Source organism: Dunckerocampus dactyliophorus, chromosome 1 (assembly GCF_027744805.1).
Source record: "Dunckerocampus dactyliophorus isolate RoL2022-P2 chromosome 1, RoL_Ddac_1.1, whole genome shotgun sequence".
In the NCBI taxonomy this organism is placed as follows: domain Eukaryota; kingdom Metazoa; phylum Chordata; class Actinopteri; order Syngnathiformes; family Syngnathidae; genus Dunckerocampus; species Dunckerocampus dactyliophorus.
In genome coordinates, this window is record NC_072819.1 from 23,106,501 (window position 1) to 23,129,085 (window position 22,585).

At 42.1% G+C, this 22,585-nt stretch overlaps 1 protein-coding gene across 3 annotated transcripts; it reads left to right on the plus strand.

The window, feature by feature from the left end:
* The first annotated feature begins 336 nt into the window (after positions 1-336).
* On the plus strand, positions 337-8,227 carry LOC129185443 (U8 snoRNA-decapping enzyme-like). 3 transcript variants are annotated; one of them, XM_054782534.1, is made up of 5 exons: positions 337-416; positions 3,042-3,173; positions 3,349-3,389; positions 7,524-7,761; positions 7,834-8,227. In XM_054782534.1, the coding sequence occupies exons 1-5, from the start codon at positions 381-383 to the stop codon at positions 8,077-8,079; spliced, it is 693 nt and encodes a 230-aa protein (XP_054638509.1). In that variant the 5' UTR covers positions 337-380; the 3' UTR covers positions 8,080-8,227. The 3 variants fall into 3 exon arrangements, with proteins under 3 accessions (XP_054638509.1, XP_054638527.1, XP_054638517.1); XM_054782552.1 differs by lacking the exon at positions 337-416 and adding an exon at positions 2,857-2,914; XM_054782542.1 differs by lacking the exon at positions 337-416 and adding an exon at positions 2,912-2,960.
* The last annotated feature ends 14,358 nt before the right edge of the window (positions 8,228-22,585 follow it).

Below are 22,585 nucleotides of genomic sequence, written 5' to 3' on the forward strand. Positions count from 1 at the left end.
TGAAAATGACAAAAAATGACGAACCAGTGGACATAAACAAAGAGATGAGTTGACCAAGTTGCCACAGCTGGACTCAAGGGTCACTTCACACAGAAGCCAGTTGCACCAAAACACACGTTAGCAAAAAGTGCAGATTTGGTCAACAAAACACAGGAAAAATTGAATTGCTATATTGTTATATGGCACAATATACTGCAATTCATCAGTCAGCTCTCGTCAGTGTTTGGCAAGTGTATAAAAAAAAACAACTGACTACATGTTATTCAACTGCATTTGTCACGACTCTGTCTGCAACATATAGCAATGTTCCAAAATCTGGCATTTAGCCATGCAAAAATCTGAGACTGTGCACGCATGCTTGATTTGGAGAGTCCGTGGGGATGTCCTTAAAATGCTATTTTCTCATCGGATATCAGGTGCATTTTCATACGTATACATATTTGTTTTGAATTTTGGATCGGATTTATATTGAGTGTTGGACCACATCGAATGCTTCGAACGTGAAGTCCAACTTGAAGCCTTTCAAACTCATGCTAAAATTATGCTAAAAAGCACTGATTTTCTCAAATATGGAGTGTTATACATTATACAATATGGATGTTATACATTCCCGTCATCGACGTTAGCTAGGTATTTCTTGTGGTTCGTGTGGGGTGAAAACGAATACACAGCGTGCTGCTACACTGCGGTGTGAGGCATATAAATGAAAAATATGACACTTGATTCTCTTTCCTGGACTTTCTGATTATTAAAAAAAAACTTAAATGGCTACTCTGTTGACTTTTAAAACAGATTTTCACAGCCTATGTTATTATGTATTATGTAGTTCGGTTGTACTTAGCAAGGTCCGTGGGTCGATAACTGCTTTTGTCTTGACTCAATGTTAAAGCAATGGGAACCAAAGGCACTATTTTCCGGTATAAACTCTGTTGTAACTTATTTAATATTTGGGGTAGAGAAGTGAATGAGCTATCAAATTAAAATTTACATTATGCGTTTAATCACAAACTTGATTTAACAGATTTCATTTTTTTTACATTGCTACAACATATTGAGCAGCTATAAATTAGCCAACATGCTAACTGAAGTTTAACACGACAAACATGCGCGTGTACATTCTTCCTAGCATGTCTCACTTTGTATGGTAGAAGCTTTTTTTAAACTACAATTTCCGTGAGTGGCAAAAGATGAGTGCATTACCTTTCCGCAGCAGGTATGACGTGTGGCGTTGCTATTGCTGTCTGGATAGACGAGGAATTTTGACACACTACATCCCGTCCAAAGACCTGGGAGATCAAACCAAAGACAATTTATGAATGAGACTGCATAATTTACCAAAAATACATGTAATAGGGCGTAGTACGCAATGGCGTAGAAAAGTCCGCCATATTGGTAAGCAAGCGAGCGGGGCGGGGCTAGGCGCGCAACCGTGTGCAATGTAGTCATGTAGTGTATTTCCTGGCTCTGAAGTGAGTGTAAAAGTATAAAGTTATGCGCAGTGTGTACACTTTAATGAAATGAGCTTCCGGCGCGGGCGGGCTTCTTTCCGGTTGCGGGGGCATCTCTGGGGCTGCTGGTGTGTGGCCCAGCTGGGGTGTGATCTCTCGCCGGTCACGGGGGTTGGCTGTCCTCCGGCGCCCTGTTTCTGGTTGGGATTGCCTCTCTGCGGCCCCTTGCTGGTCTTCACGGGGGGGAGGGCTCTCTGGGCTGACTCTTGGGGGGCTGATCTTTGTGCTGCCTGCCCCTGTTGGCCCAGTGGCTTTCTGTCGGTGGGGGCTCGGCCTGGCTATTTGGGGCGGGGCTTTCTGGGCGGTGGAGGTGGCCCCTCTCCTTTCATGCATTCTCAGGACAGGGGAGAAAAATAAATGCCAATAAAAACCTGAGCAGCATTATGGAAGAAAACTTGTGCTTCTCTATTTTACTTTTTTCCCTTCCTTATTGAGAAATATACAACATAGTTGAATACAGCAGCTGTTGAAAATCATATTGTAACTATGACAGTAACTTTGTAACTATTTTCTGTCCCTTGTATGTGTGCATTTTAACTTGTACTACCTTTGAGCCAAATTATTATCAAACAAGAATATCAGTGGCCTGCAGGAGTTTGGACTAGTGTATAGTTTATGAAATGAAGTTTGCATTTGTATTTGCATGTGAAGAAACAAAGTAGCTTTGAGATCGATTGCGTGGGACTACACTTTCAATCTTTGCTACTGTCTCCTTTATTCTCAACTACCAGTGTTAGAAATCTACAACGTTTTTGTGACACATAACTGTCTTTGTTTTTGGGAAACTTGAAAAATGACAAATCTGGTTTTATGAACCGTCTATTCCCGCAATTAATTGCCGAGCAGTGTGTCGTCATTTTCAAAGTGCATTTTATCTGCGTACTGCCAACTAACATGGCGGCTAAGCCCGCACATGGTGTACTACGGAAGTAGTAGATATGATCAGAATTTAGCATTGCGCTGGATTGTCTCTGTAGCAAACTAATAGCATTCTTCCTGGCTATTGGCTAAGAGGAGTGACTCACGTGATTTATCCACTTGCACCTTGCACCATGGATATGATATAAGAAAAGAAGATCGATTATTCTTGAGAGGGGGGGGGGTTCTATATTGCTGCCGCAAAATAGATCGACGGATGGCGTGCCTAACATACGACTATCACTACAGAACACGTACCGGAAACGCAATCTGTTCTACGCACGTGCACAACAACATTTGTCCATATTAACTCTTTTCAAAATATACCAAGACTAGAAATTTAGCAAGTTCAGTGCTAACGATGGAATGGCCGCTTCCACTCCATACCACCAGAGGGAACTAGAGCCTTCTTTATATACTCACCCTTCCTGTACACGTCCTGGTTTTTTAGTCTTTGCACAACCTGATTTCAGCAAAGCTTGCCTCAGGTGATGACAGACCGGGTGGATGGGTGCAATGACAGACGTCTAAGTGGTAGTGCATGCCAGAAGGAGCACTGAACTGTGTCAAGTGGGTCATATTATATTAAATTACAGTGCTTGTGTACTTTTGTAGATGGCGAACGGACAGCTGTCAAGGGCCGAGGCATTGGCCTGCTCAGGCTGCAGACACGCGTGTCACGTGATGCTCTACTCTGACACCAAAAGTCAGCTTTTTGGGAGAATTCCCATCAGGCATATCATACTGGTGAGGGAAAAAAACAGCATGTATGGATTCAAGAGTGCTGTATGCATTAGCAATAATTCACTCCTAGTGTGTATGTTTTCTCTGCCGGTGCATGTTTTTAAGGTGGTTGGTTATACCTGTTTGGAAGCATCCATGTGTGGGCTTATAACAATCTCTGTCCTGTCACATCCTACAGATGCAGATGCGCTTTGACGGTATGCTGGGTTTCCCTGGCGGGTGAGTGTCTTCCAGTGCTGATCGTGTTTTATCCCTTCATGTGCTGAATGAAGATTTCCCTTTTTCCACACACTCGCATGCACATACACAAATACACAAGCCCTGTCAAATGATATAAGCCTTAACGGCGCAGAGCAAACATTCACACGTTGCCACCACAAACACACTGGAAGATAAACTATGCCTGGCATGCTCTACAAGGTGTCATGTCACATTAAAATGTAAATCCTGTTATGGTCACAGGCAGACTCCTTCATTAGTATTCAGCCGAATGTGATTTGCTGTGATCCCTTAGAGAATTTTAAATTATATTTAAGCCTTAACTGTATCATTTTCAATTAGGTATAGCAAATAAATAAAGGAAATATGTATAACTACAGATGCATTCAGTAGGTTTGGCAGTTCACCAGTCAAACAATTTGGAATGTGACCAAATTTTCCAGAAAAGTAGTCCACAACCTGATCCACCATCATACGTTTCATCATGCGGGACCTGGACATATATTACAAAATACTGTCAATCAAGTATGAAAGTTAATTTGAAATATTATTCTTAAAACTTAACACTAAATGATCACAACTGGACTGTTCAGGTTGTCTTAGAAGATGTTTCACCTTAGAAAACGTCTTGTAAGACAACCTGAACCGTCCAGTTGTTATTGATTTCATTCCCTGAGAATACAATGACCTGGAAAAATGAGAATATTCATAGGCATGGTAACTAAACGTTATCTAAGCGGGGCCATACCATGTCCTCACAGTCAGGAGATTGTGCATTTGAATCTCCAGTTGGGCATCTTTGTGTGGAGTTTGCATGTGGAGACACATCCTCCCACGTGCCAAAAACATGTATGTTAGGGTTAATTGGAGACTCTAAATTTAGGGTCCTAGGAAATCTGTTTTATTTTTTCCAAAATTTAGTTTTTTCCCGTTTAAATTTTTTTGAAATTCTGTTTTTTTTTGCCATTTACACTTATTTTATGAGTATAGAGTTTGTGCTTTTTTGGTTAGTGAATGAAATGTCCATTAATTACATGCAAAAATCCTTACATTTATTGATGCAATACATTATTGGACAATTTTGCCCAGTAATTCAGAAATGGATGTCAGCGTCTGCACAGAAAATCTTCAACAAACTGCCCTTACTTGTGGTTAAGGAAGATGGAGCCACCGATGCAATTCCAGTCGAGTTGTTAGCACTAGCATGATCTGCTAAACTAAGCTAACCCATCTAGCTTCCATTCATGCTCCTTAATAGAAGAGTTTCCAGGTTTTTTCCACCAACTTTTGCCATTTAGACATGTTTAGTTCAGGAGGGGGCGGTTTAGTGTTTGTGATGAGATTCCACCATGATTGACCGGTCCGCCCAGGAAATACTTCCCCCATGACATAATTTCATTCACAATTTGTTACTTTGCACAACATTCCGCGTTTAATAGTAAATTTCATTTTTATTGGCCAATTCCTCGATTCAGTTAACACGGAAATCATAAGGCCCTATAAATTGTCCACAGGTGTTAATGGTTTGTCTAAATGTGCCCTGCGATTGGCTGGAAACAGGTCCAGGATGGACCCCGTCTATTCCACAATTTCAGCTGGGATAAGCTCCAGCTCACCCCGGACCCTGATGAGGACATGCTGTAGAAAATGGATGGATGTAATGGATGGTATTCTAAATGCCACCACAAAAGGGCACCAGTGATGGGAAGCCAAAGGAAAAAAAACTGTGATGTAAAACAATTCTAGCGCCAGAGGCTTGGCCACAAAGTTTCTAGGCAGCACTAGGGCCGCAATGCAGGGTTTGGCAGAAGGAACACTGCCTTATCCTCATCCCCAAACAGAAGACGTCTCGGTCAGCCTCTGCACATATTGCTAGAAAATCTTGCAGTAATAGGAGAGAGCAGCGAGTGTTCTCACTGTCTACGCAGATGCAATGCCAATCTGAAACATGATCTTCTGACAAAGATCCAGAGGGTGTAAGGTTTCAAAACTGAGTCGGTAAAAGTTGAGGACCACCTGAAGACCTCAAGAAGGGAGCAAAAGCCTTTTTGCAGGGCACAGCGTGCAAGAACTGTGTTGCAAGTGTTGGTGCCCTAGGAGTCAACCCATCACTACGGTTATGAACGGAGGAAATGGCGGCAAGATAACCTCTGATGATGGACTCGGACCTCCCTTGGGCGATAGGTGTGAAAGGAAGGACAGACCGCACCACTGGCATATCACAGGAAAAACTGTTCTCACATTTTTCTTGACACCACTCACTTAATATCCTGCTTGTAACACAGTAAATGTGGAGGCTCGTGAGGCCTGCAAGGTGTCAACCACCTTCTTACTCAGTCCCAGAGGCTGGCAGGACTGCAGTTCAAGGGCCACACATGAGAAAGAACGGTTGGCGTCTGACCATCCAGCATCTTGTGGATCTCAGCCATCCTAGGCCTCTGTGGCCAGTTTGGACCCACCAAGAGCACCCGGCCTGAGACAACCTCAGCCTGTGGAGCAAGGCTGGGAGGAGAGCAAGTGGAGGGAATGAATAGAGAATCACCTGGGTCCAAGGGAGGACCAAGGCATCCTCCTCCAAAATGCCATGGAGGGTCAGGCATCAAGGTGTACTGCCCTATGCATCAAGGAGGTCAACTGTGACCTGGTCGAGGCGATCCCAAATCTAGCTAACCACCTGTGAGTGACGTGAAGGTCCAAAATGCCTCAAACAGATCTGCACTCCTACACAGGACCCCAGCATGTTTTGGGGGGTGTCTGTGGTCACAGTCAGGTGACTAGAACACCTTGCACTCTCCTCCCACGCGAGGACTGCGAGACAGTGTAAGTTGGCCACGTTCAAAGACGGGGGCACACACAAACGAATCGTCCAAATAGTTGAGCACTTGGATGCTTTCTGTTCTAGAGGAGCAAGTGCAGTGTTGATGCACTTTGTGAAGGTCTGTGGAGACCAGGAACACTTCATCAGCAGGAAATATTTGTGGCTGCTCTAGGGCTTCCCCTACAGTTACTGACATTTTAGCCACAGCAGTAAAAAAACAAGCAAACAGAATTTGTAAAGCAATTAAGATGTATTGAGAAGCTCTAAAACAAAACAAAGTCAAGCAGTGATGAATCTAGGAGCTAAACATTGTCTGAACATACACAGTTTTGAACAGTAACGTTAGCAGGGGCACCAATGCTAACACATCACGAGTAGGGTAATCAAGGTTTGCCATGACAATGACAGATGATATTCTCCTTAATGTCCAATATGGTTGACTTTAAGGTTAAATTACTGCATATTTTTGCTTCAAGACACTATTTTACTCCTAAGAAAATCTCAACCTTTTGGAGGATTATTTGCGTTCATTTTATCGACAGTCTCATAAGAAAAGTAATGTCATCAAATTGTTGTACAATGTTCCCTCTGACGGTGCGTCTTCGTCCTGTCGCCGTTCGGCTGGAGCATTTTTGTATCCTTGTTAAAACATATTGCTCCTGTCGTAGTATTTTACTCCTCCCCGTCGTCCTCTATGAACCAAAGATTCATTTATTCTGTAGTGGCGCCCTACTGCCGCGTAACTTCAGCCTTCCTTCAGAGTCACACTGCTAGCTGTTTGCTAGTAATCATACAACAGGAAACCCGGCAGTGCTGCACAAAGGAGATTGATTGACAATGGTCTGCAGCCAATCAAAATGCACACAATGCAACACAATGGGCGGGTTCTCCCTTAGTCCATACAGGCACATAAATACATACTGAGACGAGCTGGAGGGATGACATCTTTACTCCAACAGCACTCGTCTTCAATTCTCACATGAGTATACAACACCCTCTACTGGTAGTAGTAGTAAATGCAATAACAGACACATACAACAGAGCACCGATAGATCGCTTTAATACACCACAAGGACGCAGAACACAATGCGCGTGCGTTCATACGCTGTTAAAAAACAGAAGCTAAATTGCACTTAAAAAAAAAGTCCTCGAAAGGTGAATCGCGATGCAGCGAGAGAACATTGTATATCAAAATTATGTAAGTGTCAGTTGAACGCCTCAATCCGCTTTCCATATAGATATACACACTTGGCAGGTCATACTTATACAGTATATTCTAACCTTTAACCTCCCTCATTCGTCACTCCCCCCTTCAGGTTTGTAAACCAATCACAGGAGAGCCTGGAGGCCGGGCTCTGCAGGGAATTAGAGGAGGAGGTGGGTGTAGCTCTTTCCATATCAGAAGACGATCATATGGACGCTCAGCATGCTCCTGGTACCTCCCCCTCGTCACCCCGTCTCATCACTCACTTCTATGTAAAAAAGCTAGAGGAGGAGCAGATAAGGGAGGTGGAGAAAGCCTCTGTATCCACGGCAACAGATCACGGCCAGGAGGTACTGTACAGTATGTGTGTCACTGATTGCAGACAATCCCATGTTCCTGTATTCCCTATCACTTTTCTGAAGGTTCTGGGCATGGTCCGAGTTCCGCTCTACACCACAAAGGGTGGGGGAGGCCTCTCATCATTCCTGTCACACACATTCATTGGGAATGCTCGCTCCCAGCTGGTGAACTCTTTGCTGCGTCTCCACCTCGTTGCCCCCGAGGACCTGCGCAAAGCCCTCAAGCACTCGCTGAAGATGCACGCACGCAGCGCAGTGGATGTGCAGGCAGTGCTCGAACTGACGGAGGCCGAGAGAGAGCAGTCTTGATTCACGGTTACTCAAGACAGGGGCGTCGAAATGGAGGGAAAAGTGGGAATGTTTTACCAGCGCCCCAAGCACCTGGGAGGCCCTGGGCTTTTGTAAAGTTTTGAAGATAGTTTTCTTGTATTTAAATATGTCAAAAATCAATGTAATAAATTTCATGATAAAATACATTTTCCTGTGAAAGTTCATGAATGAGGTTGCTTTAATCAAATTAATACTACCTACACCCACCTTGCATGCACACTTACAGTAAATATGCTTGTACTCATTGCTGCTGTCAGACTTTTGCATTTTGGTTGCCTTGTTCAGCTAGCTGGCATTGCTTATGATGGGTATTTAGGCTTTCCATCTTCCCAAACTAGAAGATGATGTGATGATGAAGCAGAATCCGATGAGGCAAACCAGTTGAACAAAGAGAACTTTATTACAACCAGCAAGCATCATGAACAGGTCGGCCGCCCTGTGAGAAGGCTAGGTCAGATCAGAAGCACTTCCAACGAGAAGTCGGCAAGCAGTCACATTTACAGGATTTGCAAACCATTACGTCAACCTGTTGTCTTGAGGGTTGGCTCTTTCCTTACATGGTCAAGACACATGTTGCTTTGACATTGACTAACGACTGTCACATCTATGGAATCATGGCACCAACCAGTCTACCATCTTTGAGACTTTGGGCCTATTCCCAAACATTGCCTGCATTTGGAAAAAGGTGCAAGGGACTCACTAAGATCCTATGGGAGTTCTGGTTTGACCAACTCCCAGTGACCATTCTATATGTGTGTACGTGAGGTTTTATTGCCCTTGATTTACTCGTCTGTCTAAACCAGGGGTCTCAAACACGCGGCCCGCGGGCCATTTGTGGCCCACCAAATCATATCTTGCGGCCCGCGACTGGACATCAAAGAGTGCAGCCCGCAAAATCCGGGCAAGCTCTGTGTTACTTACATACTTACAGGGGCAAGTAAACACCAACACTGAACTAACAGTGGTGTTATCACATGGACCGTGGGAGGGATGGCCCTTTGGCATTATTGTGAGCCATGTATTGTGAATTGTATCGTATCGTGAGGTACCCTGAGATTCCCAGCCCTACTCCCAATACTTGATCCGGCCCATCCTCACCCAGAGTCTACCTCCAGTAGCCCCCAGTGAAATTGAGTTTGAGACCACTGGTCTAAACAGTCCAAACTGATATACTATTGTTTGCTATTTAGCTGCTGGTCGAACTCTCGTCACCAGAGCCTCACCTTCCTGGAACACATGCGGAGACATATAAGATATGGCATTTTATATATTACTGTATCAGATACTACACTTACACCAGCTTCATGAGGCTGGAGCATAATGAAGCTCTCAGTCTCTGTGCGTAGTGTGATGTGCACCACCAAAAAACTCTCGAGCTTCAGTAGCGCTGATCATTAAGGCTGTGATTGGTTGGCTTGTAGAGCATTATTTTGTGTGTACATACGACTTGTTGAGAGGATGGACAGACCACCACCGCAAACCCCTTCTCCTGCGATTTCGGAACTACTGACTGTTGTTACGCATCGATTTGTTCCAGCTGCCATAGTATTTCTCTGATTAATTATCATTGTTCATTGACGAGAAGCTAACAAGCTAAGGCTATGACCACGCAAACATGGATATTTTCAGAAACGCTAATTTCCCCCACTCCGATGTTTAAGATCTCCATCCACATGAGTGGAGTTTAAAAAAAAAAGTCTGTCCACATAAAAGCACTGTTTCGGACATTTTGGCCAATCGGAAGCCTGAAAAATCAACTACAGTACAGCTGGCTTGGTTGCGCATTATTACACCTCTGTTCATCAGTGTGGTGAGATATGAGATGTGCGCAGTTGGCTCGTTTTTTCTTGCCCTACTGCACATTGTAGAAATAAAATTAAAACAATTAAATGGTAAATATATTCATACCTTTTTCATGTGGTGAGGCTGTTTTTCCCCAACAACATAACAGAACACTCACGAATCGCAGGGATCTACTGCACAGGGACACCTGGTCATTGCACCTACAGGAAGTTAAACTAGAGGAAAATATGTAGCTGGCCCCAACTTTTGCAGCTACAACATCAAAAAATTTTATGTCAGAGGCCATTTTCTGCTCTAATTTACTTCAAAGGGTTTTGATGAGCTTGGTCTTCCACACCAAACTCATCCAAGCAGCAACCTTTCTTTGTACAACAAAAAAGTGTCTTCTCCAAACTTTGACCACAAAGTTAAAAATCATGCAATCGTCCAAAATGTCTTCATATGCGTCTCAATACGTTTGTCCATACAGTATAAGGTCATGTACATACATCCACTTCCTGTCAAAACAACATGTGATTACAATAATAAAAGTTCAATATTTGTCCTTTGAATTGGCAGCCCTACAACAGTAATATGTATTTTAAATCGAATTAAAAAAATATATCAATAATCAGATTTTATGAGACGCTTGGGGGGCCCCTGAAAATCTCGGGACCGAGACAATTTCCTATGTTTGACTAATGGTAAATCCACCCCTATGCCTATGATCTTGATTATAATCAGAATGAAAAGCTGTGAGCAGTGTTGAATGAATGCAACGTTAAGGTTAACACAAGTCGGCAGGCACTCAGGATGCATATTTGACGCAAGTATGTCGAGCTAGAAGAAAATTGGAGTGTCTTAAGAAGAATTTTCACACGCATACTAGTTAGCCAGTAGGCGCCAACATCGGAGTTGATGCATATACACTGTCACAAAATGAATGGCGACCTAACCACCATAAAAATGTTTGGAGAGCAGCCAACCATTTGAAAGGTCGGGAACTGAGCGGTGACCACCATATAAAATTTGGAGAAGATCAGAGCATCTGGAAGATAGTTATGATGTTTTCACCAGGTTGTTTTAGCACAATAAAGTGAATAGTGCAAAATTACTAAACAAAAGCAAACACTGTTACGATTTGGCTGCAGCCAGAGTTAGGATCCCAAAGCAGAGAGTGATACGTAGTGGTGAAAAAATGAATAGTTTAATACAAAAAGTGTCCTGGCAGAGGAAAAAGGATAACACAAAAAATACTGCACAAAAACACATTTCAAACACAATGGGCTTAGCCACATAAGGATAACAAAAACAAAAGGAAGACAGGGATAAATACACAAGTAGCTAACTGAAGACGCTGCTGGAAAAGACCAGAGCAGGAAACTAGCATAAGCACAAAAAATACTAACACTGCTGGAACTTCCTAGCAGGGAGTAAACACTTAAAGAACTCGGATAACGAGACCAGACGTAGTAGCAAGAAAAAGTGGCACAGAAAACATGTGGAGCATGAAGGGACGATCTGGCACTGAATGCTTCCCAGTGCCAAGTTTTAGTAAGGGACATCAGGTAATTGGAAGCAGGTGTGCACCGGTGGCTCCACCTCAGCCAGCTCACAAGTGCACTGCAAGACATGGCACACAGGCGGCACCAAAGCGACAGAAAAAGAACATGGACAGTATCCCCCCCTCTTATAAGCCACCCCCTGGCGGCATACCTGGCTTATTAGGATAGAGAGAGTGGAAGTCGCTAATCAGGCCTGGGTCGAGGGTACAGGAACAGGACACCCAGGAGCATTCCTCTGGTCCATATCCCTCCCAGTCGACCATGTACTGCACCCCCTCCTCCTTCTTCTGAAGTCTAAGATGGCCTTCACCATGTATGCTGGCTGACCATCGATCATGCGCGGTGGAGGAGGAGACCCAGAAGTAGGGCACAGCGAGGAAGGGTGTCCGTGGCGCTGCCTCCAGGATGGTAACTTGAGCAGAGCGAGGAAATGTGCCATCTTAGAAAAACGGTCAACCATGTTAAGTATAAGAGCTTTGCCTCTTGAGGGTGGTAGACCCGTGACGAAGTCCAATGCGATATGGGACCAAGGCCGTGATGGAATGGGTCGTGGCTGCAGGAGCCCTGCTGGTGGACGATGGGAGGACTTATTCCTGGCAGAGACAGAGCAGGCCGCAACAAACTGCTTCACATTAGCAGCCAAGGAAGGCCACTAGAATCGTTGAGCCTCCGTGAACATGGTACGCCTGATACCCGGGTGGCACGCCACTTAAGATGCGTGGCACCACTGGAGCACCTCGGGCCTGAGTTCCTTTGTCACAAACAGTCTACCGGAGGGGCACTCCTCTGGAACCTCCACTCCTTCCGCTGCTCTTCACTCTTCGCTCCACCTCCCATTGGAGCGCCCCAAGCACCTGGGCTACAGGTACGGGCTTGTTATGATCAATTACCACCAGGAAGGGCAGCACCGTGCCCTCCAAACAGTAAATATTTTTAAAAGATTAAGCAGGGACGCCCAGATTTTCCTCTCCCTGGCCACTTCGTCCAGCTCCTCCCGGCGGATCCCGAGGCGTTCCCAGGCCAGTTGGGAAACATAGTCTCTCCAACGTGTCCTGGGTCTTCCCCGAGGCCTTCTACCGGTCGGACTTGCCCTGAACACCTCCCAAGGGGGGCGTCTGGGAGGCATCCTGACCAGATGCCCAAGCCACCTCATCTGGCTCCTCTCAATGCGGAGGAGTAGCGGTTCTCCTCCGAGTCTCTCCCGGATGACAGTGCTTCTCACCCTATCTCTAAGGGAGAGCCCAGCCACCCTACGGAGAAAACTCATTTTGGCCGCTTGTACCCACGATCGTGTCTTTTCGGTCATTACCCAAAGCTCATGACCATAGGTGAGGGTAGGAACGTAGATCGACCGGTAAATTGAGAGCTTTGCCTTTTGGCTTAGCTCTTTCTTTACTACGACAGACCGATGTAGAGTCCGCATCACTGCAGACGCCGCACCAATTCGCTTATCAATCTCGTGTTCCATCCTTCCCTCACTCGTGAACAAGACCCCAAGGTACCTAAACTCCTCCACTTGGGGCAGGATGTCATCCCCGAGGTGGAGATGGCATTCCACCCTTTTCCGGGCGAGAACCATGGACTCAGACTTGGAGGTGCTGATTCTCATACCGGCCGCTTCACACTCGGCTGCGAACCGATCCAGTGAAAGTTGAAGTTCACGGCTTGATGAAGCCAGCAGGACCACATCATCTACAAAAAGCAGCCACCAATCCGGAACCCCTCAACGTCCTGGCTGTGCCTAGAAATTCTGTCCATAAAAATGATGAACAGAACTGGTGACAAAGGGCAGCCCTGACGGAGTCCAACCCTCACTGGAAACGGGTCCGACTTACTGCCGGAATTGCGAACCAAGCTCTGACACCAGTCATACAGGGAAGGAACAGCCTGAATTAGCTGGTCCGATACCCCAGACTCCCAGAGTACTCCCCACAGAATTCCTCGAGGAACACAGTCGAATGCCTTCTCCAAGTCCACAAAACACATGTAGACTGGTTGGGCAAACTCCCATGCACCCTCAAGGACCCTGCTGAGAGTGTAGAGCTGGTCCACAGTTCCACGACCAGGACGAAAACCACACTGCTCCTCCTGAATCCGAGATTCAACTATTCGGCAGATCCTCCCTGGTGTTATGTAAGGCTGAAAAAGCCAAGCCCATAAGTGGAAGAGAGTATCAGTTCCGCATTTTTTCAAGTTGCTGAAATGACACTTTTCCGGTCCGGGAGGTGCTCCTAACTCACCACACATTCATCGGGGGTCCCGGCAGGACCCAAAGATGGCAAAAAAACCCCACCATTTTTTGATTTTCACCCGTTTTTTCATTGCCGCGGCTGTTGCGAAATTGCATTTTTTCAACTTGCTCAAACCACACTTTTCCGGTCCGGAAGGTGGGCCAAACCCCTCCAAACATTCACATATTAGGTCATTGTACAGTGGGGAGGTGTTATTACAGCTGCTGCATGTAACCAGTAGAGTAACTTGTAATCTAACTAAGTTACTTTTAAAATAAAGTAATCACGAGAGTAACTAAGGCCCAGTCCACACGGAAACGTTCCTGGGATTCCTTTTTTTTTTTGGCAGGTTGAAAAAAATGGCGTTCAGACTGTGTAAAATTTGAACAGTGTGGACGCCATTTTTTTTACACTGTAAATACTAGCATCCAGATGGGTATGCATCACTGGGTGAAAACAATGTAAGACACAAGGCCCACATTGGAGTGGCGCTGTGAACAGACACGCAGACGGAACCACATGACACACCATATACTATAGAAAAAGAAAGAACACATGCGCATAGTCCGGCCGGCTTGTCTGGATTTATGACAAATGTAACAACAGAATATCAGGTCAATGTCGAATGTCGGGTGAGCCGTCGTATTCAGATATTATGTTGCCGTGTTGGCTTGTCATGTTGGGGTGGCAACGGGGCGGTGACGTCATTGTTTTCAGAAAGTTTGCTTGTCTACACAAACAAATTTTCCCTCTCTGGAAGCCGTTTTCAAAAAATACATTTCAGGGCACCAAGGACGCCATTTCCATGTGGATGAAAGGCTGAAACGATTAAATACTTGGAAGCTTTTAACTGAAAACGTTTCCGTCTGAATAAACCCTAAGTTAAATTTTAAAAGAGTAATCAGTAACAAGACTACTTGTTCAAGATAACTATGGCAACACTGATAACAACGTACTTAAATTATCAAAGAGACAATTCTAGGGTTGCAGAAGGACCTGAGAGCAGCTGGGACATGTGAACAAGATACAAAACTTTACTTTATCCTCAACACTGGCTTTTTTAATTATGTCAAATCAATCCCTATCACATAAGTATTTCCATCTGAACACTCGAGCGCTCTCTCTCCCTCTAACTTTCCAACCCGTCAACAAGAAAAAACAAACTAAGTAAATCTGTACGACACAAAGGGGGCCACAAAACTCCCTTCCTAAATGTCCCCGGTCTCACACGTATAGCACGGCAGGGTAATGTTATACAGTTCAGCAACAGTTTGCAGTGAAGCCAGTTTTACTCACAATACCATGCAAGCACCTGTTATATAGAGTACAAGCCCAGCAACATTTTTAACAACTTTACACAGAAAATAATGAAATATCCTGTAAATGTTCATTTAGCATTGGTCAAACCATGAATCAACATTTCAGTGAAATGACAATAAAGCAGAATCAGAAAAACATGGTATATTATACATGCATACTATAGTAGACAACATTTATCTATCAGGTTTTTCTTTTTTTTCTAGAAATTATTATTTTTATGTAATAGCAGTAACACTCCTCTCTTTAGACACACAATAAAAATCTTATATAAAATTTTAGTCGTATCATATTATTCATTTACTTATTTACACAATTTTAATTTTGTGATAATGGTATTTATTTAGTAATCATATTATGTTGTATAATAAATATAATATTACAGTATATTGTATAATTCTTATGGTATTTATTTGTAATTTGTGAAGCATGTCAATTGACTGACATGTTATCTTATAAATTGAAGATAATATTAAAGATAATGGTAAAAGCAATACTATTTGCCTTCTTATGTAAGTTCATGTAAACCGCCAGTGGAGGTGTGCACCATATAAAATCTTGCCTCGGGCGCCACAATGGGTAGGGTCAGCTCTGCATGGCCCCCAAGGGGGACGCACCCAATTATATGAGAAGTATTGAATAATCAAACACCATCAAAGAATATTATAATTCATTTTATAGCACTCATTTTTCAGGTTTCTGGGCCAAAACTCACACAGAAGAGAATAAAAAGACTGAGGATGAGCTGCCTGGAATTCCAAAACCCTACTTACAGCAAGAGTCTGCTTACCTCAACATCTCATCAAGGTGAGCCATTCATTCTAGATTTCTATCCTGAAGAACCACTTCCAATCTAATCTTCTGCTTGTAAGGCTTCATGATGGTGTGTAACTTTTATTTTTGACAGATGGCATCAGGACATTTAATCATTTTGCTCCTGTTTGTGTCTGGAGGAGTGTTTTTTGGAGAAGCTGTAAGTAACACACAATGTGCACATTTCTGAACACCACATTCTTAGGTGCGTTCACACTTGCAAGTGAAGTGAACTGACCACTGGACCAAAGACATGGGCCGGTTTTAAAATGACAGCAAAAAGCATGTTAGAGTAAATGCTTTGGAAGTGCTGTCTCTCTGGTTCGCTTGATCTCTCTGTGTGTGTGACAATGGTGCTCTTTAAAAATACAGTGGGACCTAGGTTAGCGTCAGATAATTAGTTCCAAATGGTCTGACTCTAACCGAAACAGATGTTAACCGAATCATTTTTTCCCATAAGAAATAATGTAGATCTAATTAATGTTGCTATGTTAACACAAAACATGTTTTTATAGTTTTACAATCATAGTTTTACATGCAGAAAACAATCTGAAATGCATGCAAGATGCAAATACATATAAATGATGAAGGAAAGCCATAAATGAACATTTAAGGTTACTTATACCTTAACTGAAGACGTGATGACTGTTCCCAAAGACACGATGTGGCAGCGAGATCAACCACCACCATCTTCCTGTTTTGCTATGAGTGATTTCTTGAATTCAGTTCAATTCAATAGTGTTTTTCACCTTCTTTATCAAAATGCTGCCCTTCCACATTATGTCTTTGGGAACAGTAGTCTTCAGTGAATGTAAATGTAACCTAAAATGTTTATTTAGCAGATGTCTGATGATCCTGTATTAAGTACTTCCACCCAGGGGTGTCGTATCAAGGGGAAAGTTAGGATAATTCCAAGAACCCCTGAAATAGAGATGTGGTGGCAAAAGCTGCGTGTAGGACCCATTGTGATTTTTTTCACGGGTCCCAGAATTCCTGGGGTTGTCGCTGCTTCCACCAGTGTGACTTTCAGTAATAAAATGTGAACATTACCCAAAGAGAAGATGTTAATGTGCACAATTTGGGATCAGTAGTAATCATGTTTGTTTTACATTTACAGGCTCAGTGTTCTCGTGGAGGTTAGTATGCCAAAGAATTGAAGGGCTTGCTCTTATCTTGTCATTTAAAAATTGTCTCACTCATGTTGTACAGCAGGGGTTACCAACCTCTCGATCACAAGCTACTAGTCAGTCTTTGGGACTTTGCCGGTCGATTGCAAGAATAATAGAAAAAAAAGTATTATTACATCAGTGCCCTCTCCTCCCGGAGAGTGACCACATTTCGACCACTGAACACGCCCGTATGCCTTGCCGCTTTCCAGGCACGCAACCCGCAGGCTCCAGCCAGAAGCCCAGTCCCCAAAACCCGGGTAGATCTTGCGCAGGTTCACGGCCGAGACCAGAGATCTTGGGGTCCAAAAGGTTGGTGACCACCAATGTTCCCTCTAAACTGCGCGCGTGCACAATCGCACACTGCTCTCTGCGCGCTGGAAACCCATGCTGCGCACAAAATACAATCCAACCTGAACTGTAAATGAAATAAACACATAACAATTTATTCAGTACCCTTTTGCAAAGCAACGAAGTAGGTGCCAGGAAACAACAAGAAGCGGAACATATAACACAATGATGAGCACTGTCCAGCCAATGATAAGATCCTGTTTGCACGTATTTACTGCCACAGCCGATCAATTTATTAACAGCACGTACATGGTACATGCCTCTGTTTATGGCAGGTTAGCATATAGCCAATGCTGTTTGCTAACCCTTCATTATGGTGAAACAAACGAACAAAGCAACAGCGCTGCTTGCTAAAACATGCTGCAAAGCCAAAGTAGCAAGCCAGTTTTCTGAGTGAAAAGTGTGGACTGAATTTGTGGCGTAACCGTGCATGTTTTACTGCAGTGCTTTTATTTTGATGGTCGGACATACCGCATACAGGAAGTGTTACGCTGAAAGGTCGGTTGTGAGTTAATTTGGTTTTATTTTACTATAGACAAAAGTAAACATATACAACAAATATGCCATCAATTTCAAGTACATTTTCAGGATGAAATAGTGCCACGATGGGCTGCTTTAAAACAGAAAGTGAAAGTCTAATAAGGAAATTAAAGTATACCTATTTAACAATATAAATGGTAAACAAGATAATACATTGAAAGTAAAATAATAAACTAGGGGTTTTCTACAAGATTCAGATGGTTAATTGTGTGACACCATGGCTTATTTTATCTGAGGTATAGAATAAAGAAAGCTACATTGTGGAATCCTCCTTGCTGTCTGTTTGAAGCCACTCATAGACAAAACATAACAGAATCCAAGTTCTCAGGTTTTTAACAAACTCAGGTTTTGCGATACTACAGTGTGCACGTCTGATGCCGCTCACAGCGGTCCAGGGAATGCTCAGGTCGTTTTTGTGTATGCTCAGGTACTTGAACAATTAGGGGGAACATTGGTGACCACTGCTGTACAGAAGATTTGTTCATCTGGATGTGGATGCACAAATAAAGCCCTCACATGTTGTGCCCTACCTTTTTAACATGGTCACTCTTCCTGCTTTCAGGGTGTGCTCAACACTGGACTAAATACGACAATAAATGTTTTGCATTTATACCTCAAAACAAGAAGTGGATCGATGCAGAGGTACTAAGCTAAACTAAAATGGACAATGCTAATTGCACAACTTTTCTTGGAGTATGAAGACTAATACTCACATGTTTTAAAGAACTTAAACTGTCACTCCCTTAAATATGTACTTCTTTCACAAGTTGAAAATTAATCTTGACTGTATGTTTCCTCATGTTTTTTTAATATCTTACACTGTGCTTTTGATTTATTCACTTGTTATTAGCTCTTCTGTCGTCATTTGGGTGGAAACTTGGCCTCCTTTCACAGCGAAGAAGGGCTCACCTGGCTCATGAATATGGTGTCTCAACCTAGATTAACTTGGGTCGGGGCCCACGATCACGCTAAGGTGGGTCAAGAGGCACATTAATTTAATACAAGTCTGATTTCATTGTTGCATCAGTTTAAATAAGCAGGATTTTTGTTTTCATCAGATTAAGATGTTGATGTCTGTTTTTTAGGTTCAACAATGATGGTTTTATTTTTTTGGAATATGCTAAAAACAAAAGTTAAGGAAAATCACAGGTTTATACTTGCATAATTCAACATGTCCAAAAAGGAGTCGGAATAAGCAGAGCTTATTTAATCCTACTCTTTCTCCATGTCTCAGCAATTGCTGATAGTTGTCAACTTCCTTTAGATAGATAGATATAGTCTGGGGACTATGCATGGGGACTACTTTATGTGTAATAATACAGTATAACCAGTGGTGGACTACAGTGGCACACTGTAGAAACAAAGTTAAACAAAAAAAAATACAGAAAATGGTAAATACAACAGGCGCAATGATAAAAAGTTGAAATGTTGACACCAGCAACCAATTTGTCTTTAAAGGGTCCCTGACATGATTTAGCAACTTTGCTTAAATCTGTATATTGTTTGTAATTATGTTCTACATTGTTCAATTTTTTAAAGCAAACTATAAATTCGCAAAAATCACATTTACTGTATAGTTCATGGCGTCACCCATGACGAGCTAAATGTCGCTGTTCAGTTTCATTTCCGGACATGATGTGATCGGAGTACTAGCACTCAGTTACATAAACATAGCAGTGCACGAGACAGGGGATATTTACAGTGATTATAGCAAAAATTTGAGTGACGTTGACATTTGGAGATGACTTCTAAACACAGAATGTTAAGTGTAAATTACTCCGGAGTTGCTTATCTTTTTATTATTGTTTTAAATCTTATTAATACTTAAAATCTTTAAAGCTAATGAGCGTAAAGGGGTCTTTATAGCCTGATTTATTTATTCATTCATGACTAACTCTGTTCTGTGGCAACTTTGACATAGTGGTCATTCTTGTCTATTTTTTTCCTGTGTACTATTCCAAATGCGTTTATACAGTACTTTCAAGCCAATTGCTTCTTGTAAAGGTGTTCCTTCAAAGCAGTCATCAGTGGAATGAACACTGCAACAAAAAAAAAGAAGGCGAGTTGGGCGTCCATCTGTCTCTCGGTCGTTGCACTTTCTTCATCCATTTTTGTCTTAAACATACCTCTTTTGGAAAACAAAACAAAGTTACAGTATCACTCGGATACTGTGAACATCCAGCAGTAAGACAACGTTTTGCCATGACTGCTATTTTGATGAAAAATATACTGAACCAAGTCAACAATCTGCCTCGAGAAGAGTTTGTTTACTCTGCTTTAGCTGAGAGGTGTCACCCTGATGATGTCACTTCTGGAAACAAGATTGAACAGCGAGAGCTAGCTCGTCATGGCTAGCGCCAGGAACTATAAATGTAATTTTTGTGAATTTACAGTTCGCTTTCAACAATCGAACATTGTCGAACATAATTACAAACAATATGTAACATATTTAATCAAAGTTGATTAATCATGTCTGGCACTATCACCTTTTATTACCACTGTTCTTGGTGACAGTATGGATAGTTACAGTGGTGTGAAAAAGTGTTTGCCCCCTTCCTGATTTCTTATTTTTTTGCATAGTAGGTCCCCTTTTTTGCATATTTTTTTTGTTTGTCACATTTAAATGTTTCAGATCATCTGGCTTAAAAGTAATGCCACATTTCAGAATAAGAACGTCATACCAACAGCAAAATATGGTGGTGGTAGTGTGATGGCCTGGTGCTGCTTTACTGCTTCATGACCTGGAAGACTTGCTGTGATAAAGGGAACCATGAATTCTTCTGTTTACCAAAAAATCCTGAAGGAGAATGTCCGGCCATCTGTTGGTGACCTCAAGCTGAAACCAACTTGGGTTCTGCAGCAGGACAATGATCCAAAACACACCAGCAAGTCCACCTCTGAATGGCTGAAGAAAAACAAAATGAAGACTTTGGAGTGACCTAGTCAAAGTCCTGACATGAATCCGATTGAGATGCTGTGGCATGACCTTAAAAAAGGTGGTTGATGTTCGAAAACCCTCTAATGTGACTAAATTACAACAATTCTGCAAAGATGAGTGGGCCAAAATTCCTCCACAGCGCTGTAAGAGACTCATTGCAAGTCATCGCAAATGCTTGATTGCAGTTGTTGCTGTTAAGGGTGGACCCACCAGTTATTAGGTTTAGGGGGCAATCACTTTTTCATATGGGGCCATGTAGTTTTTTTTTTTTTTTTTCTCCCTTTAATAATAAAAAGTTTCATTCAAAAACTGCATTTTGTGTTCAGTTGTGTTGTAATTGACTAATATTTAAATTTGTTTGATGATCGGAAACTTTTAAATGTGACAAACATGTATTAAAATAAGAAATGAGGAAGGGGGCAAACAGTTTTTAATACCACTGTATGTTTCTCGGCATGTTATGAGCATGAGACCAGTAAACGGCTCAAGTTGGAAGGTGCACTGGACACAACAGATAGCTTATGCAGACAAAGGAAAATAAAGACAAAGGAAAAAGGAAAAAAAAGAAGTCTCAAACATGAAAAAACAATAACAAATAAGTAAATAAGAAATAAATATACATAAATAAGAAGGTAAATAATAAATAAAATAAAAAATGAAAATAAAAAGCATTGTATAATGTATAAATAAATGTTTTCTATAAGCAATAGCTTATTAATTAATGATATATGACATTGTTAAAATTGGCATACATGCTTCTGCTGTTGAAATGAATGAATAATTAATAATTTGTAGATTTAAATATTTAAGTTGCTGCCGTTGTATTCCTGCTGTTGTGGTGGAAACTTTGCAATTCCACATCTTCTTGTTCAGCAGTTCTTTGCACTGTAGTGTTGTTGTCAAATGTTGATTAATCTCATGCAAATCAAACTAATCCTAAATAATTCTTATGTATTTCATTTCAGGAAGGCACTTGGTTGTGGACTGATGGTACAATGTTTTTTGACATTCTGTGGGGACAAGGGCAGCCTGACAATTGGTATAATGGAGAAAACTGCATGGAGATTCACTGGCAGGGTAAAAAAAAAAAAAAAGTGACCTTGATGGTGTTTTGTCCTGAAAATGTTGTCTTTAAATTTGTAGAATTATACTCCTGATGTATTATTATTACCTACCCCTGATTCTGTAATTATCACTGAAGCATTTTGCAGACAGTAAATGCTTTCTTCTTTCACTTGGCAGGTCGGTTCAATGATGCTGCGTGCGACCAAATGAAGCCTTTTATTTGCGAAAAGGATACTGACTTTTAGGGGATCTCCTCCACATCTTCATGTAATGTCGATCTTCCCTCAGCATGTCAAGCCTCGATGACATGATTGCTGAATTATCTACTCACAGCTCTTCCTGCTGCTTGAATAACTAAATAATCAATGAACTTGCAAAACAATCTTGTCTGTCAGTTTAATCAGTTTCCCTGTTCATCATAAGAACTGCATCATCATCATCATCATTTAACCCTAAAGAGGTTCTTTAAATGTCCTCGCTCATTTGTCTATAATGACAAAAAATGTCAGTTTCACAAAAACTGCTGTAAAAATACTATATGTTAATATTATGTCCCATTTAAATGATTCAATTTCTTAAATGAGTTAGTTTCTTAAAACTACCTTGCTCTGAAATAAAAATAAATACACATGCATACATACAAATATATATATACGGTGTGTCCCAAAATAACACACTTGAAATAATTGTAAAGTAGGTGTTTATTATGTTTCGTTC